The sequence below is a fragment of the Scatophagus argus genome, chromosome 19 (genome assembly GCF_020382885.2).
Source record: "Scatophagus argus isolate fScaArg1 chromosome 19, fScaArg1.pri, whole genome shotgun sequence".
In the NCBI taxonomy this organism is placed as follows: Eukaryota; Metazoa; Chordata; class Actinopteri; family Scatophagidae; genus Scatophagus; species Scatophagus argus.
In genome coordinates this window covers 9,841,669-9,868,194 of record NC_058511.1, presented here as the reverse complement: position 1 = coordinate 9,868,194, position 26,526 = coordinate 9,841,669, and the positions used below count along the sequence as shown (strand labels likewise).

At 42.5% G+C, this 26,526-nt stretch overlaps 1 protein-coding gene across 3 annotated transcripts; it reads left to right on the top strand.

Moving 5' to 3' along the window:
• Nucleotides 1-53: 53 nt before the first annotated feature.
• rps6kc1 (ribosomal protein S6 kinase polypeptide 1) lies at nt 54-21,620 on the top strand. Of its 3 annotated transcripts, XM_046374121.1 has the most exons (16): nt 55-258; nt 1,305-1,340; nt 2,279-2,399; nt 2,533-2,648; nt 2,729-2,822; nt 2,944-2,997; nt 3,122-3,544; nt 4,551-4,675; nt 5,073-5,171; nt 7,129-7,176; nt 7,814-7,946; nt 9,574-11,232; nt 12,403-12,492; nt 17,769-17,851; nt 19,501-19,596; nt 19,922-21,620. In XM_046374121.1, the coding sequence occupies exons 1-16, from the start codon at nt 157-159 to the stop codon at nt 20,021-20,023; spliced, it is 3,381 nt and encodes a 1,126-aa protein (XP_046230077.1). In that variant the 5' UTR covers nt 55-156; the 3' UTR covers nt 20,024-21,620. The 3 variants fall into 3 exon arrangements, with proteins under 3 accessions (XP_046230078.1, XP_046230079.1, XP_046230077.1); XM_046374122.1 differs by lacking the exons at nt 19,501-19,596; nt 19,922-21,620 and adding an exon at nt 16,448-16,565 and having other exon boundaries at nt 54-258; XM_046374123.1 differs by lacking the exons at nt 17,769-17,851; nt 19,501-19,596; nt 19,922-21,620 and adding an exon at nt 12,824-16,441 and having other exon boundaries at nt 54-258.
• Nucleotides 21,621-26,526: the final 4,906 nt, after the last annotated feature.

Sequence of the window (26,526 nt, the reverse complement as noted above, 5' to 3'; positions counted from 1 at the left end):
ATAAAAACTAGGATATCTCGAACAATAAAACTAGCGTTGCACAGGCATTCCTCGAGGGGGAGCTCTAACTTCTTTGCCTGCCTGTCAGTGTGCTGTCACGGATTGAATGTGTACGGCTAGCCGGCTCATAGCATCGGCAATGTTGTCACTATCAGAATGATATCGCAGCGGGACAGAGGAGAACTTGCTCGGTTTTATACTGTCACGGATCCTAAGAAGCACCAGAAAGGCTATACTGTGTACAAAGTCACCGCAAGGGTAAGTAAATGGAGGTTGGGACTCTGGCAGGATAATGTGAGGTGTTGTGAGCTAAAGCTAGCTGTCTAGCTTGAGCTGTGCTAACCAAGATAATATGATGTAAACACAAGTAACGTTACATTAACCTCTTGGAGATTAGCTGCCAACGGCAAGAGCTTTTGTGAAGACCACAGTTTTGGCTAACAGGCTCATTTAGACTTTTTTATATTTCAAAGTTTCCGTTTTTTACCCCCAGGGGATTGTTTAGTTGCTAATTTACATTAGCAGCATTAGCCAGACTGATTGAATGCGTCCATCGCTGTGTTCTCCTAACGTTAACCGATAGATGGCTAAATGGCTAGCTTAGTTAGTGGCATATGTCGCATTACGATAGACAAACATTAAGAAGATAATGCCGAACACCTCCAAGCTTAAAGAAATCGGTGCAGACTCATCATCATCATCTCGACAATTGGTTCATATTATCGTTGAAATATGATCATCAAATCAGACCCGCTCTTTAAAATGTGGAGACATGCCCGCTTGTCAGTGACTTAAATACCTTGTATCTAACTCACAAAGGAAGATGCTGCCGTACTCTCAAATTATTTAAGCTAGTTTTTGGACAATTGGGTCCTTGACCCATTTAAAATATACACCAACTTACAGATAAAGTACAAATAAGTCCTGTGATGATAAAATGAATAGACAAAACTCATTGTTCATCACCACTTCTGTCAGACCTCCAGTTAACAGTGCAGGTAGAGGTTTTACAGTTACTTGAGAATACTCACATCTTAATAAGTTAAGGACAGCCTGGGTTTCTTTTATTTTGACTGCACTCCATCTTGCTTGTTATGAATGTTGGTGATGTCTCGTTCTTACACTCGAGACTTCCGTCATTTGCTGTATAATGCACTCATTGTCACACTCAGAGCTGGGTCCCTGCTCATTACGTGTGTCAGCCTCATAAGAAAGTGTTTGCAGCAAATCAGCATTAACATCTAGTACTTTTGGGTAACAAACATTTACATGGCCCGGAAATCTCTTCTGCCTTTTTCTTACAGATAATCTCCAGGAAGAACCCAGAGGATGTCCAAGAGGTAAGACACATTTTTTCTTGAAAAACAGCAACAAGATGGAATATTTGGAAGGAATTTTGTCTCTAAGGTAGACAGGCATGGCTTTTATATATAGTATAAACTATCAGTTATGTTCTCAAAGTAGATTTAAAGGTAGATTTAGAATCTCCAAGACCAGTATAACACATTACAAAATTAACAATTGTACAGTGTTTATTTAAGAAATTCACTGTAAATAACAATTAAAAGTGACATTAAAAGTGAATTTGTGGTCAGAGACTGTGTGAGTGTGTGGTGTCTGTGGCTCTTTATTCCATATCCACCTCATTACAAGTAAGCCAAGAATTAGACCCACTTCAGAGTTGTTGCACTCCTCTTTTTAGTGGCTCATCATTGGTGCTCACTATCTTCAGAATGCTGACATTCAGACCGTTATTGTCCACAGATTAAATATTAAAGAATGCTTGTCACATCTTCACTCAAAACAGCAGATTCTTTTTTAAAAAAGCTTTTACCTGATGAAAACTTTATCTGTTCCTTTTTCTCATAATGTGTCTCTGAACATGCAGTAAAAACACACATGCCTGTTCTCTTACACGTGACACACACACACACAGAGGAATGCAATCTGGCTTGGAACCAGCGCTAATGCAGCAGGCATGATGTCAATTACTGCATGTGCATGTGGAGTAGACAGCGAAACAGTTTTGCATGGAAACAGAAACACAGTGCTCCTGTTTGGGAGTGGTGCTCTGTTGAGTTTTTCTCTCAGCAGCAGGCTGGACAAGATTTTAGCAAACTGGATTTGCGCCTCGATGTTGGGACATTTTGTTTTATTTATCCATTTGAGTAAGGCACCGTTTCGTCCGTGTTTGTGTGTGAACAGTGTAATTTAAAAAACAATTATTAGCTCCTCATCCTCCCTGTCTTCATCATCTATCCTCTCTGTCTTTGTGTAGATAACAGTATGGAAGAGATACAGTGATTTCCGGAAGCTTCATCAAAACCTCTGGCAGCTGCACAAGAATGTATGTAGCCAGTCGGAGCTGTTTCCTCCCTTTGCCAGGGCCAAAGTGTTTGGTGAGAATCTAACCCTTCTTGATTTGCCTCTTTTAAGCATCCTTCCTGACACAGGTCGAAATGCTCGTTTGCTTGTCTGTTTTTTTTGTTAGTTTTTTAATGCTTGCCTTGTGTGTCTTGCATGACTCTGCAGGTCGTTTTGATGACTCAGTAATTGAGGAAAGAAGACAGTGCTCTGAGGATCTGCTACAGTTTTCAGCCAATATTCCTGCTCTCTATAGTAGTCAGCACATCCAAGATTTTTTCAAGGTACCCAAACACACACGCATAAACACAAAGGCACACCTGTGGAGAGACTATTGACTGCATTGGTTTTATTTGTTTTCAAGGGAGGTGAGGTCCACGACGGCTCAGAGCTCATTGGACCAGCTGAGCCGTTTTCTGACTTCCTGGCCGACAGTTTATCAGACTGCAGCTCTGACGGTAGGGTTACACACAATAAGTCTTCCTCAGAATCAGTCTTCCCTTTAATTTACAGTTACAAGATTAAGATAAAACATAATTAGTTCACACTTGCTCAGAGGTGTGTGCACATGTTTTTCAGTTCAAAGAGACATCAGTGGTGCGGATGATTTAACGATCACATCTGAGTATGGAGGTAAAGTTTGTTTACGCATTAATTTAAAGTTAACACCCACCACCATTAGAGCTCTGCTAAATCTTAGTTTTTCAGTCATTTATAGGCTTATTTTGAAGTGTTTATATATTCACCATATGCCCAGGCCCGTCCAGTGACAGCGACCTGACCTCTCTGGCTGTGGATACAGACTCTTTGGCTGGATTAGACGATGGCATGGCCTCAGGCCGCACCTCCCCAAACCAGCCACAGGGGGGAGCCACCAACATTAGCAGCAGCTGCAGTCCACGCTTGTCCTCTCTGCACGATCATCACACCCCATCCCCTGCTTCAGCTCCTGCCTCCTCAGCACCTAACCCTGAGGTCAGCTGGCCAGGCCGAACGCCGATCTTCTCCGGCAGTCTGAAGAAAGCCAGTGGTGGCAAACCTAAGGACGCGAAGTCGGACTACCTAGATAGAGCCAGTGAGCTCATCAGTTTGGCTGTACAGAAAGAGAAGGAGCAGGACTTCCAGGCAGCTTTTTCCTGCTATCGCAGCGGAGTGGACCTGCTGCTGCAAGGAGTGCAAGGTCAGTTTAGGACAGTGCTGGATAACCTGTTCTGTTGAGTCAGTGGTGTGCACTTCAGTGCATTTAAGACCAAACTTTTTGTAGCTGACTCATGTAAAGGCTTCAATATGAGACAGTTATTCAAATGTATTTCCAAAATCAGTTCACTTTCATAGAGCAGTGACAAACTTGTATACTGTCTGACAATGACAATTTCTTGCTGTTTTTTAAAAGCAGCAGTCCAATTAGTTGCAGCAAACTATTTCACTGACTGAATACTAGCCTGGTATTTCACTGTGAGAACAGTTGGTTCAAAATATTGTCTAGTAGTAGCCCAGTAGTGGAATGTACAGATAACTCAATAGTTTCTTTACATTTGCACCCTCATCTTTCAAATGCAGTGCTGGCTTTCTGTTAGATTCAGAACAGAAAGAGAAAGACAGAGACCAGTAGAGAGGGTGCATACAGATGGCAAAGTGAAACAGAAACTCTAGTTCATTCAGATACCATGTAACATTAAACTCACTACTCAATGACAGTTTTGGCCATCTAGGCTGCCGTAGTGTGGATAAATGCTTCATGTAGTCGGGAGGTGCAGTAAGCTTTTTACTGCTGAGAGAGTGAGGATGGATACTCAACTTTCCCCATACATGAGAAGACACTAAAGCAAATGTGTATTTATGCCTCCTGTCATTCCTAATCGGTTGTTCTTCATTTCTCACTCTGGAGAAATGAAGGGCAGCTGATTAGGAGAGTGGTGGTAGGGTAGATGGATGATCGGTTCTTTTCAGATAAAATCTTAGTGTCCTGGTCACTGAAAATCACTGCCAATGACCCTGACTTTGTTCCCTTTTGTTGAGAAGGCAAACTAAAAAGACATTATTTTTACTTTGCGATTCATTAGCTTGTCGCCATGATAATATGCTGTTTTGTCAGTGTATCAAATGTGATTGGTGAACCTTTTAACCCTGCACTGTGAAAACTGCAACATAGAGAAAAATGATTGATCTCAGTCACCCTTTTTCAGGTGAGCCCAGTCCCACACGGCGAGAGGCAGTGAAGAAGAAGACGGCAGAGTATCTGATGCGTGCAGAACAAATATCCAGTCAGCATCTGAGAAGCAACATGGGTCAAGGGTCAACGCAGACAGTGGTGAGTGGGATGGAAATGTCATTGGCCTGTCTGTGTTTAGATTATGCAAATGCCTTAAATGGATGCATCCACAAGGGTCCTCAAACCACTTGAGGCAGTGCATGAAATTACAGCGAGTTTGTATTCAAAAATGTTAAACCCATCTTTTTATAATGTACAAAATTATTATCAGCATTTTTGTAACAAGTTGTCAAATGACGACATAAAACAGTGTGTTTGGCAATAAATTTGCCATCTGTGTTCACACCTTGTATCTGTAGCCTCTGTTGCTCCAGTAACAGCCAGCCAGTTTAAAGAAACAAACACAAACTGTTGCTCTTTTTTCCACACATTTATGCCAAATGTCATAATATGTAATAAATGTCAACATATTTTAATGTTGTTTTTTTTGTCCAAGGCTTTGGGGGCGCAGTGCTGCCCGTCCACCAGCAGAGGAGGCCGGCAGAGTCCATCTGAAGAGCTGAGAGCTTACAGAGTGTTGGGGGTCATAGATAAGGTCGGTTTACTTTTTACGTCTTGTAACTTGCAGCCACACTTTGTAAGCTTAATTTCCTGGTGTTCTATGGACAGTGTGACTGATGTGAAAAGAGAGAAATTGATTGTTGTTGAAAATAAGCATTTAATTTTATTTGTATTTGTTAATGTTCTCCTTGAATATTATAGCAAATATGAAAGAGCAGAATTGAAAACAAAATAATAGTCCTGGCACTGACAAATGATAGTGCTTGGGACCGACAGACACTAATTTATTCAATAACTGCCTTGGCCCAGTTAAATGCAGATAGGATCCATCTTTGAATTTCTCCTCCTTGTGTCCTTTCTGTCTTCGGCCATCTCCTTTATCTGAGGCGATAAAATGTAATAAATTTACTGGGTGATATGTTAAGGGCTGAGTGTGTGTATGTTTAGCGTCAGTTATGACTACCACAAGGTCAGTTTAGGTTGCTGGTCCTCTCAACCAGCTGCCGACGGAGCAACTTCACCACTCAGCCATGAAATGACTTGGCAAGCAGCTCAGGGAGCGGCACACAACATTGAATCAATGATGCTCGTCCTCCACACACAAAACCCCAAGGAAAATGTTGACACAATACCAACATGTGTTACTCTGCAGAGGTGCACTCAAAATCCACAATATGTCAGAAACACGTGGAAACTATGCTATCCAGAAATTACCTGGCTTTGCTCAACTCTCCTCTCTCTCTCTCTCTCTCTCTTTCTCTCTCTCTCTCTCTCCCTCCCCTCCTTCTTCCTTTCACTTTTAATGGGGACAGAGGGGACAGATGGAGCAAGCTCCTCACCCTACTGCCCCCCTCCTCTCTGCCCCTATTCTCCACCTCCCCCCTTCCCTGATGTTTGTGTCTTAATTATATTAGTGCCCTGGCTAGCACTGCCACTCTGTTTACTCACAGCTCCATTCATATCCATTTAGCCTGCACCTGTTTGGTCCCCGCAAGGGTCACATGGAGAGAATGCACCCACAAAACATACGCACGCACTCCACGACACACAAACGCCGACCGGCTCACACGCATATGCTCAAGCTCTCCCCTGAGACGAAGAGGGAGCAGAAGAGCAATGGAGATGTCAGAGCGAGGGAGGGAGGGAGGAAATAAAGATATTAGGAAGAGACAGAGGGAGAAAGTAAAGGAAAATGAAATGAGAGTAGGAGCTTACAGATGTGTTGAGATTTACAGCTAGCAATTACTGTGTCTGTTGTGAAGCAATCTGCAGAGACATATTTGACTAGGAACGCACATTCTTCAAAATGTAAAAATTGAGCAGCATAACAAAGAAATTAGTGAATCTCATATATGAACATCACTGAGAATAACCGGCCATGTAGTTGGTATGTTGCTTGTATGTTCAATTTGTGTACATTAGGGCTGCAACCAGAGATTATTTTCAATAGTGGTTAATGTGGCAGTTAATTTACCTGTTGTGCAGTCTGTGAAATGACCAAAATAGTGAAAATTGGTCATCTCAATTTGTAAAAGACCAGTGTAATCTCTTCAGGGTGTTATAAACGATAGTTCTTAAAATCTAAAGATAATTCACAAAAAAAAGTGTCCGTATGAGAGAAAATGGAACCGACAAATTTTTGGCATTTTGATTGATAAAATTATTTAATGAGGGGTTTATCAAAAACTGTCAAAAAAATTGGTTTTTGCAGGTACTGTTGCCCCCCCAGTTTTTGCCATCACACTATACATACTAAAGATTCCTTTTAGTCATTGTTGTGTGGCTGAGGCTGGGCTTGGTCACCACAGCAGGATCCGACATGTTAATGCCAATTTTTCTGGTACAATTTAGGCACCTACATTCATCTTGCAGTGACCCTCATGTGTACCCTGACCCTGTCGTTGAAAAACCCTGCACTGGAGGACATGAACACTACATCATCTGTGTAGGCCTGTTTATACCTCGCAATTAATGGCAGTCTTCCATCACAGGTTCTTTTGGTCATGGACAAGAGAACGCAAGAGACGCTCATCCTCAAAGTAAGTGTAGTGTGTGTGTGTGTGTGTGTGTGTGTGTGTGTGTGTGTGTGTGTGTGTGTGTGTGTGTGTGTGTGTGTGTGTGTGTGTAGGCGGGCGCACCGCATCCTCGTCAACCTGACTGTAAGTGTAAGTGTGAAGTGTGCCAGCAGCCCCTGTGTGTGACCGGTGTAATTGATTCTAATGGGCCTGTCCCTGTCAGCTCCTCTGCTCTCAGGTGTGAGACGTGTGCCAGATGCCAACGCACAGCGCAGGCACACATGACTACACACATGTCCGCGCACGCACGCACACACGCACCTACCTAAAGAGTCTCGTGGCCAATGTGAACTTTACGTGTAGCGCTGATAGATTTGCGTGGCTCTGTTAAAGTCACGCGCTGTATGTGGCTTGATGAATCCAGTGACTTTGGGTTGCCATGGGGCATAGCTGGCACCTCTTTAATGGGAGGTTTCTCCTTTGCCACACTCCCTCATTTTTTTCCACACTTATTCTGCATCCAAACTAAAACACTCACCTTCATTTTCCTCCTCTCATTGCCCTTCATATTTGGGTTAATTTTGCTTCTCTCCTCAAATGCATTTTTTTTTCATGCTTACGTTACCTTTACTCACCTCCTTCTCCTCCCTTCTTATTCCAGGGTCTGAGGAAGAGCAGTGAGTGTGGGTTGACTAAGAGGACAATCATGCCTCACTCTGTACCCCACATGGTGCAGCTGAGGAAGTTTGTCGTCTCAGAGGACACAGTTTTCCTTTTGTTGCAGTATGCTGAAGGTAAGATACGCATATCTCGTGCTCAGTTTCATCTTACCTCTTTTGTCTTCTTTACCTTTCCCCTTACCTAACCCCTGATCCCTCTTCCTCTCATCCCCTACCCCTCTCTCTGCCCTTGTTTAAGACAGATGTTTGATAGAGATGGGTGTGTGTCACAGGTCATTATTCTGAGTACCAGGTGGTGCCATGCTTCATTAGCTATGCCAACACCTGGGCCTCCTTACATCCCACTCACTCTAGGATGTGTGTGTTGCTCATGTGTGTGGGTGAGTGCGTACAATGACATATAGCTATATTTCTTAATGCCCCGTAACCTATTCAATCTGGCGCACTCTATAGCCACTCTGTGAGAATATTAGTGAACAATATTGAATATGAAATGTGGCTGTTCAACATGCGCTAATAAAGCTGATCAGATTCCAGAAAAAGCATGATTTCGCTACGGTTACATTGCTGTTCTGCGATTTGGGAAATTCAGGGTTGCTCCTTGTATAGTAGCTAACGGGTTGACAATGAGGGTAGACAGGCAGACAGAGGGAGGCAGTGACCTGAGTGACATTGGACAAAACAACATGTGGATGGTTTTACTTTCTAAGCCATCGAGCTGCCCCGCTATCATTATCGTCACTGTGAACTCCCTATCCATTCTCATCACACACAACAGATGCTGGCTTCCAATTGCTCACACTACAGCTGTGTGTGTGCGTGTGTGTGCGCGTGTTCATGTGCGTGTGTAAGACAAGAGAAACGTCAAAATGCTTGCATTACACTGTGAACCTAAAAAGCACACCCACCCCAACCCCAATTAGCTAAATTGAGTTCAATCATAACTGTTTTTGTTGTCCTTGGTTACTCATTCTTAAGTGGAAACTAATGACCCTTTTTCCAAACACTCCTAGTTATTAAGGATCCCCAGAAACCAAAGTCAGGAACTAAAAATCTCTTTTCGTCTGCAAAGCATCTTAACAAACTGTGAATATTTGGTCAATTAGACAGATAGCAGTGCGAAAATATTTGTTTTTGATGCAATGTTTTCATGGAAAGAAAAGCAAGACATCTTCCTCCAAAAGGTGATGAGTTGTTTCTGGTTATTTGTTTGCTCAAAGCTCAGTTACCCACAGGGTTAAGTGGACAGCTAGACAAGGATGTATCCAAAGGCCCCAGTTTGCCTTTGTGATGATCACTGGTATTTTGATCAGTTACAGATTAACTTGATAATATTAATTTAGAGACGAGCCTTGTGTTGAAGTCCATCCTTAACACATAATAATTCATAATTAATTCAGCATATATTTTAAGGTAATGATGTATATTTTTAAGCACATTTGCTTTTTTGTTTTATATAAAATGACCAAAAACTAGCTGTTGTATGTTAATGGTGATATTTCAGCCTTTCAGCCAGCTTCTTGGTAACATGCTGCATCGAAACTACTTTAAGAGTTGGTTTAGAAGTCTGCTACATAAATTTTGTACTTTGTTGAACAGTCCATAAGCCATCTCTATACCTGTGTGAATACCACTGGCTCTTGTTAAATGCGTGAATGAGTGGTGTACACAAATCTCAGGTTAATACACTAAGGTTAAGCTGCTGAGTTTCTAAAAACATTCCTGTTTTCTTCATCTTTAGGTGGGAAGCTTTGGTCTCACATTGGAAAGTACCTTCGTAATTCCAGCCCAGATGAGAGTTTTGACATCCCTTTCATCCAGAAGAGCCACACAACGGCCATACATTCTCCACAACATGCCGTACCACAGCTGGATATGGGTTCTGTCAGTTCTGGTTCTGGGCCGGTACCTTGTTCCGATTCAGTCTCAGGACTGCAGAATGAAGTCAAGAACCTCATCACGTCTCCTCAGAGAAATGTTCTCCCTCCCAGGCTTATTGAACAAATTGGGGCCCAGTCAGATTCTGGAGCCACTTCTGAGGAAGAGTGCACCACCAGTTATTTGACACTTTGCAATGAGTATGAACAAGAGAAAGTAGAACCAGATGCACTGGAAGAGGAGGAAGAGAAGAGTGAACAGGAAATGCTGTCACTGGAAGTGCCCGTTGGGACAACCACCACTTCCTCACGTAGCCGTTCGCTGCTTAGTAACGACAGTCTCTCCTCACCTGTCAGCTCTCAGGAACTTGGCTTTTTCACAGAGTCGTCCGATAAAAGTGGCCACACCCTTGATAATGAGCAATATCATAATGAGGGACAGGACCACAATGAAGTCTTCAGTCCTTTGCCATCCCCTGCTGTGCCTCTGTCTTTGGATCAGTCCAAGCACACGCCAATGGAGTTTTTCCGTATTGACAGCAAAGACAGCGCAAGCGAGGCGACCTGTCTCGATTTAGGAGAGCAGCGCACATCTCACAAGCAGGTCCCCGTTTTTTCTACATCTGATCTGGGCTCAGATGTCACTGAGGACCTTCCAGAGCTGGCTCAGGAGGTCAAGGGCCACAGTTTGGAGCTTTGGGGGCTGGACTGCAGTGATAAAGGCTCCAATGAGTCGGTGCCAGTCATCTCATTTGAAGAGGCAGTGGTTGAGGATGAGGGTCACCCACCAGACCTTTTGGTCAACCTGCCTGTAATGAGCGGGACTGTACACTGTTTTCAGGAGGAATTGGAGGCTTCAGGAGTGTGTCTGGGCCTTGAGGCCACAGCCTCTCCTCAGAAATTCATCCAGCCTGATGTTTTACAGCTCCATAGCCAGCCTGAGGAAGGGGAAGATGAAATGCTGGAGCAGGAGCTGTCATCTTTGTGTACAGCCTCTGCAACTTGTGACAACAGTGTTGCGTCTTCATCTCCCTTCAACTCTGTGTGGGATGACAGTGGCTTAGTGTTTGGGCAAGAGGCCTCTGACAACATGTTGGTTCACCCTGCATGCCAAAATAATGACCTTCCCATTGACCTTCCAGTTACTAACTCACTTAATGAGAAACTAGAGGCCAGCACAAGAGTAAATACAGACTTGGTTCTGCACCCCAGTGGCAGCAGCACAGGCTCGATCCCATCTGCAAACGGGACTGAGGCCTGTGCAGTCGTTAAGAGTTTATTAGGTCTTGATGGCCAAACATCACAAGATATTAGTAATACAGGTGGCAGCGAATTTGATAAAGAAGTATCACGGCTGTTTGCAGAGCTGGACGAGCTGTCGTTGGCTGCATCCCAAGCTCGCATCCCGGAGGAGTTTGTACGATACTGGGCCGCAGAGATGGTGACAGCCCTGGATTCTCTGCACCAAGAGGGCATCGTCTGTCGAGACCTAAATCCCAACAACATCCTGCTCGATCACCAAGGTTAGGCCACCATTGTCTTGTCGTCTATTTTACTGCTGTCCAAAAACTTGTAATAGACTATTACACATTGACAGTATATTTCTTAAAGTGTATCCCAGGGTAAGTGTTTGTGCAAGAAGACCCGAAAATTATAAAACTTTGAGACTGTATTTTTACCGTATTAGCTGTAATACTAAAAATAAGAGTTATGTCACAACTACTTATGAGCTAATATCAGGGCAGCATTACAGTACAGTTTAGTTACAGAAAGTATAGAAAAAGATGCAAGATACAGCTGAATGCACTGGGGAAATGCAAACATCTGCTTGCTGTTACACCCTAACACATCATTCCTATCACTTCATGGTAGAGACAGCAAACTATCTTGATTAATTGCAAAACAATTCCTTGACAACGCTGAATATTGACATTAACACAAGATATATGTATATATGTTTAACAAGTTCCAAAACTGAAGAAAACTTGAGATAAACCTGGTGGCTAGTGAAAAAAAAATGTCCACGTGAATTAGAAAATTGTTGCACGGAACAGACACTACAGCAGGAGCAATAATTTATAGACTACTAGGTAGTTGAGAAAAACTTGTGTGAAGTCAAGATCTCTGCTTGTTCCTTTCTTAGAGTAGGTAGTACTGCCTCTGTCAGTTGACCATGATGTAATTTGTTTACTAAAATGAAGGCTCCTCCAGAGGCAAAAGTGTTGTTTTACCAGGAGGTCACAGATTCCCCCTCAACTTCTTCTTTGTCGTCCTACAATCATCTCTCTCCACCTCGTTATCAACAAGCGTCTAATTAGCTGAGTGGCTGTTTTCGTCTCCCTGGTGGTAATTATTGTTCTAAAGGGCCCATCAACGGCGTAGTGTGGTGCATCAGTCTGGCTAGCCCAGGCTAATGGCCACGGCTACCTAATGACACCATTAGTTCTAATGATAGCGTTAACGGGTAGCCGCTAAACAGGAGTAATCGCGGGGGCTGTGTGCTTGAAAAGCTCGCGGAGGGATGTAGAGAGGCAGAAAGGAACGGAGGAAGGAAGTGCTCTAAAGGCGAGTAAACAGTTTGAAAAGCCGCAAGTCGGAGTAACACTTGACTGTGTGGGGTTCACGAGAGGTAGAGCATGAGATGAATGCTTCAGTCTTAGGTTCTGGGCACTGAACACTTTCTGTCTCTTCAGGTCATGTTCAGCTTACCTACTTCTGTAGCTGGAGTGACGTGGAGGAGTCCTGTGACAAAGAGGCCATTGTCAATATGTACTGTGCACCAGGTGAGACATACTTACTCATACTACATATTCTTTATTTGTCTGATTCCTCTTCCTTTATGCGTTATAAATCAAGAATTTAATTTTGCTGGTATTTGCAGGTCAGTTAGGAGGCTAATGTGGGGTTAATTTTATGCAGGCATGCAGGGCCAGAAGTAGGCCACTTTCCCATAGTCACAAAACCCTCATTCATAGCCAATCATGAATAATCAAGTGTACACAAACCAGTCTTGACAGTAAACAGATGAACACCGATTCTTCTTGACTCTGTGAGAGCTACAGAAATCCATATGCAAAGTTTCTTTTTCCATTCTCTTCTTCTGTTCTTTTCCAGTTAAAGGAACCGCATCTAAAGGATTCACAGAATAATCATCATGGTAGTGTTATTTCATATTTTAAAACTCAGACTGGATACTATCTTGAGGATAAACTAGAAATATCTTCTAAATATCTATCTGTCTTCAGTCTTTGTTTTCGACTCTTGGAGTCAAAGTTTTGAGAAACTGGATCTTGTTGCAGGTTTCTCATTGTCCTGTAGAGAGTGCTGTTGTGCAACAGTGAGCCAGTAGTGCAAAAACCCCAATGCGTTGCCCCCAGCGGGTTTGTGGCAGCTCTGGCATGCGGTTTACAAGCTGCCTAAAACAAACTGCTGCTAGACTACAGAACCGTGTCCCTACTTAGCACTTCTCAGCATATATATATGTATGTCTGTGTGTGTGTGTGTGTTTGATAGATGGGTAAGTTTTCCAATATATTGTTGCATTGCGCACATGGCTTCACACCTGGGCAGCTGGATAAATTATATGTGATGTGTTTACTTACATCTTTCTTAAATATGCAGGATGCACTCAGAGACGCACACAGTGACCCTCACACTCATTCACTCTCCCACGCGCTCATGTTATCAGTCCGATTCATCCTGTCTCTCTCGAGCCCGGAAGGTCACTTCAGATTTAAATCCTCCTTGTGACTAGAGCATACAGTGTGCCACCGTTGTAATAAATCTGAAAGCAACAAATACTCCATGTAATATCCAAAGTGTGCAATTTACCCTCAGCAGCAGCTTGTTTAAAAGCCTACTAATGGAAATAGAAGCACACAGTGACCAGCAGTAGATGACCTAAAGACACAGGAGTAAAGCTCAGCTCAAGGAGCTTTAGGCATAGCGTAGCTTAAAATCTAAGTGCTACACCGAGACATGTTTGCCACTTAAGTCATTGTGTAATTAATGCAGCAATTTTCTTGTTAACAGAAGCAGCGCAGCATTTTTACACTTGCCTAAGAGCATAGATGGTTGGTCTCAAAGGCAGCATGAAACAGTCTTGTGGATTTTAAAAATAAATTTGGCATTTAAATGTAATTTTTAAAGAAGATGGATTTTACAAAATACACACTTCACTTACAGTTAGTTAATAGTTAGTTTAGCCACTTCTGCAGCAGTTAGTGCAAAATTATTATTCTTCCTGTTAGTTATTTGTTTAAACTGCTGTTCTGTCTTATATGTCATATTTTGTCTGAACAGCAATCAAAAAAAAACTGGGAGGTCTTGGCTTCTTTACTGGACAGATGATGGAAATGATTAATTGATTCTCAAAACTGTAATTGATTTACATGCATAAGTTAATCACCCGATCTTTTCAGTACCATATTTAGATGTAGTTTGGTTTGACTACAAAGTCAGATATTAACACAATTGCTGCGGAAGATGAGAGGAGCTGAAGCAGGCAATGAAACTTGGCTTTATGGTTTACATCTTCTACAGTAGCTCCTGACAGAATAAAAATTTTAACCTTAAGCAAAAGACATATTTAATACCAGTTAAAAGTGTCAAATGTTTGGTATAAAAGCCAGGAGTGAACTGACCTCAGACCATGTGTGAAAAGTCTTGCTGGTTAAATGACTGTTGATCCCATGGGCCTCTGTGGATGTCATACGCAATGGCAGCCAGCAGGGGGTGTGTTATGCTGTTGTTGAGCGACTTCCACATTGATTGACCGTGCTACTCGACCACTGGCAACTGTTTAACTTTTACTTATGTCTCTCTACCTTCATTTGTTAATGCGGTAAATTTGTGAATATTCATATTACAAAGCAATAGCTGTCACCCATTCTGCTTGTATGCAGATCTGGTACAGCACATCTCTGTTGATTCTTGTGAATAAGCACACACACACACACACACACTTAATGCAGAGGTTAGTGTGTGTGTGTGTGTATGTGTATGTCTCTCCTGCCCTTGTTATGTATTGCTGTTTATCCAGACAGGGTCAGCTCTAGCGATGGCTTCATTCCTGATGACAGATTTATGACTGTTTGCCAGAAAGCTAGCAGGGGGTCTGCTGTGACCGTGTGTGTGTGTGTGTGTGTGTGTGTGTGTGTGTGTGTGTAAGAAGGAGGGAAACATGTTTTTAAAAGGCACACGTTCACACCCAAATAACACGGGAGTGGACTTGGAAAATACTGTGGCAGGGATTTAATCTATTTATTCTGCGCTTCTGCTTATTTACTTTCTCACTGTTTCATCATTATCCATAAACATCTGATGGGTAATGTTTTGTTTCTCGATAAGAAAAAAACTGTGAGCTGTTGGGTGACTGACGCAACCTAATTTGAGCAGAAATGGAAATTGTGTATTGTTCTGTTGAGAGGGAAGCAAAGACAAAACTGATTGTCTTCAGTGTCTAAGAACAAGGAAATTCAGTATTCTTCCCCTCTGAGGTAACAAGTCAGTTACTGAGGACTCCACCATCGTACTTGCTGTTTGCTTTCACTGTTATGTTTTGGGTTTTTTTTTTTCTTTTACCTGCTCTGCCACAGGATGATCTAATGGAAGATAAAGTTTAGTTCCCCTTTTCACACGTAGCTGTCATCTCATTGTTTTGAAAAGCTTTTCACAAGTAAAACGTACTTCTGCTTTATTATTTGAATGTATTTTTTATCTTTCTTCTCAGTGAATGACTCATTGGATTGTTCTAGGTTTGTTTTTTGAACATATAACTTTCTTGTTTTCATCAACAATTGGCATCATTTCAACAGAGCCTCCTCAGCTCATAAGACACACACACACACACACTCACTCTCACAAAGTCTTGGAACATCACCCACACACTGATCCCTCCTGACTTCCTACCTGCGTACACTTCACTTCCTCTTTCAACAATGATCGTCGGTTAAGTTTTTAGGGAAGTCAGCCTAAGAGGAGAAGAGTGAAAGTTCCTTATAGCCCCCAGGAGAGAGGAGATGGAGTGCGATTAAGATACAAAGGAGGAGGGAACTGCATGGTTCAGGGGAAAGGGAAGAAGAAGAGGCCACGAGGTGAACACATCGTATTGTTGTATCTGGACTTCTCAGTACCCTTTTGTTATTCTTAGAGTTCTCGTCATTTGTTCTTTCGTGTGCTGTTCAAGAAAGAAGGTTAATGGAGGAATAGTCAAATTTTAAAAATGTACACATCACACAGGGTAACAGTGGGCTTTGAGTGACCTATGGCCCGTGGATGCAGTTAATTCTCCCTTCCTACCCTCTTTCTCTCTAGCACCCTCTCTCCCTGCCTCGCTCTGACAGAGCGGTAAGTGTAGCCGGCTCCACTGTACTCTCCCTGCAGCTCCTTAGACATTAATCCATTGTGATGACATCGACCTTGCTCTGAGACGTGTGCTTGTGTGAGTGTGTGTTGTGTGTGTCCACTTTTTGCCCTCCAGCTCATAACCACGCAGGTATCACTAGTCCATTCAATGACGATCTTCTCTCCTTGGCTGTCAAAACAGTAGTCCTGGGGAGCCCTGAAGACTGGTTGCTCAGTTTGCTGCGCGTGTGTTTGTGCGTGCATGTATATGCGTGTATACGAAATCGTATCATGGCCCTCACTAACCTTAGCTGCAAGAGAGCCACGCAGACCCCTGGAGTTCCCGGCAGCCTCCAGGAGATGATGGGTCTTTGTCTCTTATGCTCCCCCCAGCTGAGGAGCCAGGTCCCTGGGCACACAGCCGTGACCCTGGGTCCCAGCCCTCTGGAGAGAGCAGAGCAGAGGCAGAGGGAAGCTGAGCGGCACAAGAGGCCATCTGGAGCCCAGTGGAGTTAGCACACACACACACACACACACACACACCACACACACACCACACACACACACACATTCACACACACTTTTGACTTTAACAAACAAGCATCACTCTTGTTTCCTCTGCCTTAAACACCTACTGTGGGGTCCCTCCATCGAACTGGCTTTCAGGCTGTCTAGCAGAACGTGGAGTTGGAACCATTGAAAGGTTCACCTTGAGAGGCTTTTGACGCCTTCACACTTGTTAAGTTTGCGTGTGTTGATTCCATTTAAGATGAAAACCAAGACCAAAGAGAGAGAATTTTAGAAAAGGAGGAGATGATAAATGATGTCTGTAAGTAGTTTTAGTTGTCGAGACAGAAACCTTAATGGTGGACTGGTGTCAGGGTCTGTGGTAAGACCTCAACAATTTGTCATTTCATAATCAATCATAAGTTTTTTCACAAATTTTAAAGGGTCTTCAGGTAAAACAGGACACTTGAAGAAATCACTCTTTTGTGAGTAAATTAGAATTCTACTCATTTGCCACCATTTCCTGACATTTTACAGACCAAATATATATCATTTGAGCAAGTAATCAACAGATTATTCGATGATGAAAATAATTCTCTGTACTGTAGGTTCTTTCCAGGAGCTTAAAAAAATAACAGGGTATGGGTAAAGAAAATGGAACAAAAAGGTTATACTATTTGTTCTCAGTTGTTCTTGCCTTATGTTTCTTGGTTTGTGTGTGTGTGTGTTGTATGAGTGTGTGTTTGTGTTCGAGGTCAGGTCATGCAGATGGTGTGAAGTTGCAGCAGACGGTTTCCTCAATTTAACAGCTTTTTTATTATGCAAATCACCCTTTTATGAGACACACACTTGTTTGTGTGTGTCTGTGTGTGACTGTGTCCATGTTTTTGTGCTCATTTTGAATTGATTGTGTCAATTCAATGAAACATTAAGTAATCCAAGATGTCAGTCTGAAACTGTGTTTAATGTTGAGGGTTTGGAAGCAAGATATCTTAAATTATGTAATTTTGTGAGGAGTCTGATGCATTTAGTGTCTAAGCTTAAGATCAGTTAATGATATTAATTACTAGACATTTGATTATTTATTTTTGCATCTGTCACAGTGGATTATTCCTCCCTGTATTCCTCTCCAACACATAAGCTATTTGTCTGCTTGTTAACGTATTGATTGAATCAGTGTCTTTGCTCTGTTTTGCTCTTGTTTCAGAGGTGGGAGGAATCAGCGAGGAGACGACAGCATGCGATTGGTGGAGCTTGGGTGCCATTCTGTTTGAGCTCTTAACAGGCATGGTGAGACAAAAAAAAAAAGTTATCTTTGTTGCTAAGGTGTTTTGGGACGTCTGTAGGTGTCTTGGCTTTCAGCTCTCTTACACTCTTTATGGTTGTGCCAGGTTGTGTGAGTGATTCTCCTCGCGTCTCTGTGTGTTTGAGTAGGCGGAGTTTGTTGTTTGTGGTACGTGTGTGTCTGTGCGAGGTGCGTCTTGGCTGCCGCCTCTTACTCTGGTTCTCAGGGAGGGACAGGGGTGTCGGTGTGACTTTCTCCCCCAGCCTGAGCTCCATCTGCTGGGCCAGGGGGTCAGCTCTCCCCGGGCCTCTTTGCTGGCTCCTGGAGTAGTGCTGGGTTTTGAGCATGCCGATCTGGGGTCGGCGTGGAAGGTGAAGACCAGGGTCAGCTCTCAAGGTGCTGGAACTCGACTGGTCCAGGATCGGGGCTGTCTGAGGGTAGATCTTTTAAGACAGGCTTGGGAGGAAGACAGCAGATACATGCACATGCTAATTGTAACTTGCTGCTCTCTTGAAGGACAAATGCAGTTGCACAGTAGAGCGACACCCAGTGCAGCTGCAGAGCGTCCATCTGATTATTTTTTTTTTTTTTTTTTTATTGTCTATTAAATTTGAATAAACTCTAACTGATTGCCAGTGGGCATATTTTCCTGTCAGCGATCGGTGTTTCCCACCAATGGCCCAAACATGAGTCTGGGTGGTAGGTTAGTGCCATTATGTTGAACAATACACACCCACTTACCTGGAAAAAAAAAACGTCAGTCACGCAGATGTCTCCTTTGATGATTATGTCTGGGTACAGTCCTGGCAAGGATACACACACAGAGGCACACATAGTGTCTCTTGATCCTTGCAGGATAAGATCTTGCCTGGAGCAGTCTTGACTGCGGCTAGGAACCCAGCCAGAACTCCTGCAGCACGTATCAGGAGAGAGAGAGAGAGAGAGAGAGACAGGGAGGCAACAGACCTAACTGATGGAAAAAACACACACAGGGACTCCCAACAAAACAAAACAAACAAAAAAAAAACACAGTTTACTTTCCCTTGCTGCACACGTTCTGTTGTAGCATTTTCAATTTGTAGGTGTAGACGCACTGGAAGATGTGCTGTTGCAACATACAGCGATTATGGTCATTATTGTCAATTATTTTAACAATAGGGCTATGTTCTGTGGTTAGAAAAGCACTTGCAGGTCTTGTGTTCCCTTTTTCTCTCTTACGATATTACTTTTAATTTTGTGTTTTTCTGAGAGTGCAGCAGTTCCTTGTAATTGGTAGTTTGACTTGATCAGATTTTGCCTCAAAAACAAATAAAAAGGCTTTATAACTACAAACAGTGGTCCCTTCCAGTAAAGTTGCTCTGTGTGAATAATGTATAATGTATAAACATGTCATTTTCTCTGTGACATTCACAGCTGTTCCAAGAAAGAGCAACAGCAGCTGAATCACTACCATGTTATAGTTGGTGTGATCAGTGTTGTTTCAGGTGCTCGCGCTCTTTGGTCTCCTCCTATTTGTCCAGCTCCTGGTGTTCTCACATTGACCTTCGCTCTGCGGGTGTCAGTATATCTGTCCCTTTAGCTGTCAGTCCCTCAGCTTTTCTTTGTTTTCATTGATGGCAATCTATTCTTTCCACCCCTCCTTCCCTCTGTACAGTCTCTGCTGCGGTGCCATCCTGCAGGAATTGGTCGCCACACTGCTCTCAACATCCCCGAGTGTGTTTCAGAGGAGGCCAGATCCCTGCTTGAGCAGGTGAGAGTCTGATTTGCTGCTGGTTATTTGTGCATGGTGAATGTAATTTAATAGAGTGGCACACACACAAATACATTTGGTTATTATTTTTTTTAATCCTATATTTATTATTTATTCCTGACAAAAGTTTCATGAAGAAAAATTGAATATGATGTGTTCCTAATTATTTTTTTTAAATGAGGATTGTTGACAGTTATCTGTTGCATTTTTTAATTTTTCTAAGTTACTACTGTCTCTCTTACTGGTTGGTTAAAGCAGTAATAGTTCAACTGAGACGGATGATTTGACGATTTCTCATATTATTCTCTCTGTCTTGTCCGTGTAGTTGCTCCAGTACAACCCAATGGAGAGACTGGGGGCAGGCGTGGGAGGAGTGGATGATATCAAATCCCACCCTTTTTTTGTCAGCGTGGTCTGGCCCAAATAGACGCTGTGCATTGTGGGAATTGCGGAAACCAGAGGTGCATGCTGGGAGACGGGCTGTCCTGAATCCTTAATGAAATCCTCTCAGCCTGGACACACATATAGATACAGTTAATACAGATAATGTATCTCTGCACACGGCTCCCATTTTGCGTATGGTCATTCAGTCCCCATGTACTTATATGATTTTGTTTTTTTTTGTATGGAATTTGCCAAGAAGCAGTATTACCTTCCTTGTAATTTACTCATTCCTTATCTCATAGAGGGTTTACTGTGTAACCTTTTTGTGCAGGGAACACTTAACAGCGTGTGGTGCAATAATTTACAGTGAGTGCTGGTACTGAGTGATGATCCACTACGACATTGTTGCTCTTGCACTCCTCGTACTTTAGCTGTAAGCCAAAATGACAAGGCTGAGACTGAGAGGTGACATTTTGTGTTTTCACTGCAGCCATTGAATGCTGCATGTTTCCCATTCAGACTGATGCAGACTTCAGTCACCTTTTCTAAAGACCCATGTGCAATACTCTCAGTTTGTTGCCACCTCTAACACTTATATGATTCCTCATGAAGCCCACTGAGATTAGCTGTGAGTGAGACAGGTTGAGCTTTTTATTTGATGTAGGGGTTGTGTTGCTCTCATCCACAAACAAATGTCTCATTTCCTACAATGTCGTCAACTGCCAGCCCACGTACAACAACAGAGATGGACACTATGCAAGGTGAATGGACAAAATATTTTGAGGTCGGATGTTTTGTTGTTGAAGAATGAAGAATTTAGTTATATTAAAACTGAATTATTTAATAGATTATAGTTGCAAAAGGGGTCAGTTTAAAGGGAGAGCGAAAGCCTTCTATCATTCAAGAAAGAATAAAGAAGGATGAGGCTTGAACCACATTTGAAACCAGTCCTTTTACAAATTGTAGTTGTTTTTATGATTATCAGAGAACTCTCTGCCCTGTACAACACTGCATTTTCTGCATGTAAGAATATGATTTATGTTCTATTTAATACAGTGAAAAATCTATTGAACAATAAATAATGTGCATCCTGTGAATATACTTTTTAGAGGATGTTGTCCTGAGTGAGATGTGCACCCAGGTCATGATGCCTTGATTATGTCCCACATGTTGATAACTTTTTTTTTTTATCTGTTTGTGTTTGTTTTGCTAACTTGCCTCCCAGAGATAAATGCTTTTTTTTTTAATATCAATAATGACTTCAATCATAAGGTAAACATTTCCATGGTTACCTTACATGCTATATATCACTTCTTGTATAATCCAATGAGACTTTTCAGAATTATTGGAGCATATATCAAGCGTGTATTAATACATGTCTCTAACAATACACAGATAATCACTCCACTGTGGATGCTGCACTCTGTTGTATTGCACTACATATTAATACACATTAACTGTCAGATGCTGTAAATTATGAGGTCTGTATTCCACGTTAACCCTTTTTTTATCAGGAATAAACATCACAGTGAGATCGGACTTTTTTTTCCCCTTATCGTATGCTCTCTCTTGTCTGTGCTGTATGTCTGTGCTGGTCTGTCAGTGCACTCTGGATAACAATAAACATACCTGGATCGGTACATCTAGCAGAGCGTCTTCTGTAGATTGGCTGAGTACGTGTGAGGAGCTGCGGGCGTGTTTGTTCTAAGGCCGCGGTCTCTCTTATCAGCAGGACTGATGATACTCCTAGAGAGCTGCTGTCACTCCTGTTGAGCGTCGCTGTGACAGTAATATGAGCCAGCACAGAGGCACACAAACACACACACACAGCATGTTAAATCCCAAGCACTCGAAACACACGGGCCCTTTTGGTGTGCAGATATGGAATTATCAGCTTCCAGTCTTAAAAATGTTTTGACTATTTAAAAATAACATTAAGAAATGTGACAAAAGCAGGTTTTTTTAAATGAAAATCTCATCTGCAGTTGAGGACGTGTACTTAATGAGGAGTTTTCACTGTGACTGATTTTGGCGGCCAAGACAACTAAGAGGTGCGTTTTTGTCAAAACTCAAAATGTTGTGGCTGATGGTGGAGGAGTAGTTTTGGGAAGTCTGCCTTCTCGCCAAGAGTTAGATGAGAAGTTCAATACCATATGATATCATTCGTCTCGTCTGACTCCTTCAGTGAGAAGGCGAATAAGTGAATGTCTTTTAAAAAAAAAACAACATTTGCTTTGATTAGCAGAAATTGACTTGCTGATTGATTTGCTGGGCCTGTCTTGGTTCAGCTAAAATGTAAGCAGAACTTTTGAGCTGGTGATGGGTACTTTGGAGCGACTGAACATTCTTTAAATATTTAAAAATCATCCCAATCAGCACTTAACTTTCTTTTCTTACTAATAGTCTCTTAAAAAACTGAATATTGATGATAAATTAATGAATAATAAAACTGATTTTTACATTTTGAAGAAAACTCACAAGTGGGCTTAACTGATCTGAATGTGAACTCTCAGTCCTGCTACGCCTCTATTACCTAAAATGACACATGCTCATCCACACACACACACACACACACACACACAAGTGAGGGGCATTGTTAGCAGTGTCAGGGTGTATTCCCTTGTGTCAGCCTCACAGCCACAGGGTCAAGAGTCCAGGCTGATTAGTGCTTGTCATAAGACCTGTCTCTCATTACACACACACTCAGGGCGGGAGGTTCACTTCAGCTCAGAGAAGAAGCCTGTCAATCTTACTCAGTGTAGATGTGAGATGTGCCTTCAATGCGTTCACAGTAGCTGCAGAGTCCCTCCAAGCATATTTAATGCTGCTGTACATGAAGACGTACTTCCACTAATGGCTCAGATGTTCTACTATTTTCTCATACAGACCTACAGTCTGTTTTCTTGTGTAATGCCGTTCAGCAATACATGATGTCCTGCAGTTGTGAAATATCACATTCTCAAAACCGGTAACTGAAATGTATTATTTATATTTATATTTAAAATACAAAAAAACCCCACAATGAGACCATAAAATACACTACACTGTTAAAGGTGAAACCAGGAACTTTTTCAAATTGTTAACCTTACAAATAAAGCTTTGTGGTGTAACGAGGTAAAATTAACCTATTTCTTTCAAAAAAAGAAATCAAAGATTACAGAGAGGTTTAAAAATAATTACAAATTTGTGGAGCAGAGCTTTTCTTTTCTTTTCTTTTTTCCCTTCTCACAACCTCAGATTTAGTTTGTGATCCATTGGAGGACCCTGAGGGTGGAAACCATTGGACTAAACTTGTAGTTAGTAGAAGTTTGGCAGTTTGGAAAATATGCTTATGCACAGCTAGCTTGGCTCTGACGTCTAAAGCTCACAAATTAACAAATAATAAAAATTAATTTTTTTTAGGCAGATGTCTCGAAGAGTTGAGCTATTCCTTTAAAACTATAGCTCCACCTTGACCAGCTGTACCAGTAAAACACCACAAATATAGTGATGGATCTTTATTAATGATGTAATAATGTGATATATCAAAACATATCACTCACTGGGGTGCTCATCTATGTTCTTTTACTCTTGATATTGTTTGTTAATAATATTCCTGTACTTTTACTTCAGTGGCAATGAAGGATTTTAACTCATAATGGAGTATTTTTACACTCTCATACCAGTACTTTTATTCATATACAGGATTTCAGTACTTCTTCTACCACTGTCTACATGACTCAACATACACAAAAAACCAAGGTGCATGTGTTTTACATATGTGTGTGTGTGTGTGTGTCTTTGTGTGTGTGCAAAGCCACAGGGAAGGATCCGTCTGGTCAGAGGCAAAATGAAGAGGACACGCCAAGGACTCCAGTGATGCAATACAGGCCTCCCGTTCAGAGGCCTGAAAGCGTCACCGGGGCCTGCAGGCTGAATTGACCCCTGAACCCCTTCTCCAACTTCCTGGACTTCCCTCTCTCTTTCTCTGTGATCTTTTATCCCACCTCTCTCTCTCTCTCTCTCTCTCTCTCTCTCTCTCTCTCTCTCTCTCTCCCTCTCCTGCTCTCTCTTCTCAAATGCGCCTCCCTTCAGCCCTTGCACCCATCGCTTTCACACACAGGCACCAGCGAGCAGGCAGCAGCCAAATGGCCTGCCCTCTGCTTCATATTGCTGTTGGTCAGGTTTTGTTTTTGTCTTTGACGGTTTGACTTTCGTTCACAAAGCCCAGGAGGACCCCTGTAGCCCAGGGACGGACACACACACACACACACACACACACACACTCACAATCTCACACACTCACACTTGCGCCAAGCTGAAGAGTTCCGCTCTGAGACCCCGGGCATCTTCTCCAGCTTCTGTCAGAGCCATGATGTCATTATGAAGAGACACAATGCCTCTTCATTATCTCCCCATAGACACACACACATCTTTACCACTGCACACACACACACAATCTACATGCAGCATTAGAAGCAGCACATGAAATACAGGTGAACAGCATTGTAAAACCGTTGAAGGTGTAAGAAAAATTTTCTGTGACATTTTCTTGTTTTTTCTTGTTGACTGATGTAAGTTACCTAACGTTCATTAGAAGATGGAAATCTGCCGGACAATAAAATACCTGCATGTTGCATTTGGTTTTAACAGAAACAGTCAAAAAATTTATTTATATATTACATTAATTCTCTGACCACTGAATTGACTTTGTATTGTGGTAAATGTAGTTTTGTAGCGTAACATGCAGTAGCAGCTGGTGTCCAGTGTCATCCTAAGGGAAGGGATCATGACCAAACAATATCAATAAACATAAGAGCAGAGCCATAAAGAACCCACTGCTGTTTAGTTTTACAAAAGTATGGCTCAGCATTAATGTGTCTTTTTAACATATATCATCAAATCTAACGACATTTGTCTCCAATAAAAAGGAAAGATGTGTCCAATTATGGAAAAACCAAAAAATATAATACACTGCACAGCTGAGCAAAAGTCATCCAACCCGGGAAAAAAAAAGTCTTATTAAGTCTCCTTTTGGTCTGATTTTAATTAACTGCTGTAATACTACTTGTCACTGCCCTTGTGCCTTGGGCTTAATCTGATCAGATAGAACAGAGCAGCTCTGTCTCTTACCTCAGCTCCTCCACTGGACTGAACAAAATGAGGCTCCATGGTTCGTGATAAGGTAACTGTGAAAGACATTTCACGTGCGGCCGGAGAATCAGTTTCTGGAAAAATCAGTGTCTGTAAACACAACCCTAAAATTAACCACAAATTGGCCTGAGGGCTTTAGCGATCGTACAAACAGGTTATTAACCTACACACTGCTGGTGCTGTTTCATTAGCCGTATGGTTTCATACTGTGATGCTCTGCATGCCCACCACAGCACAATAGAGCAGGGTCACTGAGAGGTCAGTGGAAACCACAGCCTGTAAGGACCTTTGACCCTTCAATAAGAGTAATGGACTTCACAAAAAAAGTTTGAAAATCTAGTGTATCTTTGAAGAATTTATTAGTCTGCTTGTGTTTTCCCAAAAGATATCACAGAATGGTTTTGTCTTTTTATCGAATGATTACACCATGAAGCCTTTATCAGAATACCTGGGACATCAGTGGACCAACACCCTTAAAACTTATTTGTTTAGAAAAAAGGTATGGGCTGAGTATGAGTTTTAGAGCTTTGTTAGATCTGACACCTGTTCAAGACTAAGAAGCCCAGGTAGGAAAGGCCTGTGGTCTGCTTTCACATAGTCACATTTTCTGTATTTCTTGCTGTGATTATGGTTTTATGTATTTTTGTATGCTCTTAAATTTGTGCATTCTGACACAGGAGTTTGGGGAAAAGAAAGGGAGGCCAGTACAGCCTAATTGCCTGCTAACCCTGAGCGCTGTCTCAACTCCCCTTTGAGCCAAATCACCCAAGGTGTCTTGCTGCATGAAGCGCCCTCCGTATACCTCGATTTGAAGTGCAGGTTATTTTTCCTGCTCTGAGCGTTGGTCTACCTCACCTTCCCCGCCACATTGAATCTCTTTATATAACGCACATGCCTGGGCGTGAGTCATAATCCGAGAGGCTCAGATGGTAAAGGAGTCCCAACCGGTGCCCAAAAGACGTGTCACTAGTAATACCTCCCCCCCAGACCTGAGGTGTCTCCTTTCGTTGCGCTGTAGGCCTGTGTGATCCGTGTGGAAGGGCGGCGCGCCAGGGCCGAGGCATGCCGTTAGCAGCTCACAAACATAGCATTAGCTCCACGGTCATCTCAGTGGGCCTGTGCTGTCTCAACTGTTTCCTCACGCTCGGCTACACACACCTTCTGTGGCTCTGCGCTGCTTGTTAGCTGGCGACCCCCTCTGTCATAAGACCACCCTCCCCTTCTCCCCTTCTCCCCTTCTCTCCCCCGTGACCATGTCTCCTCCTAGGCCTTTATTCTTCCTCCCTCTTTTTTCCCCTCTGTCTCCCCTCTCATTCATTCCATCCACTCTGTTGAGAAGACAGGGGCTCCTGTTGGCACCTCATGGTTGCTGCTCATAGGCAAAGGCATTTGACCATCCTGCTAAGAAAAAGA

Bases quoted from the DNA above. Each gene is read 5' to 3' on its own strand.
- rps6kc1 (XM_046374121.1), top strand. From the start codon at position 157: ATGATATCGCAGCGGGACAGAGGAGAACTTGCTCGGTTTTATACTGTC. The intron at 3,545-4,550 runs GTCAGTTTAGGA...ACCCTTTTTCAG, and splicing joins GCTGCTGCAAGGAGTGCAAG to GTGAGCCCAGTCCCACACGG. The intron at 4,676-5,072 runs GTGAGTGGGATG...TTTTTGTCCAAG, and splicing joins AAGGGTCAACGCAGACAGTG to GCTTTGGGGGCGCAGTGCTG.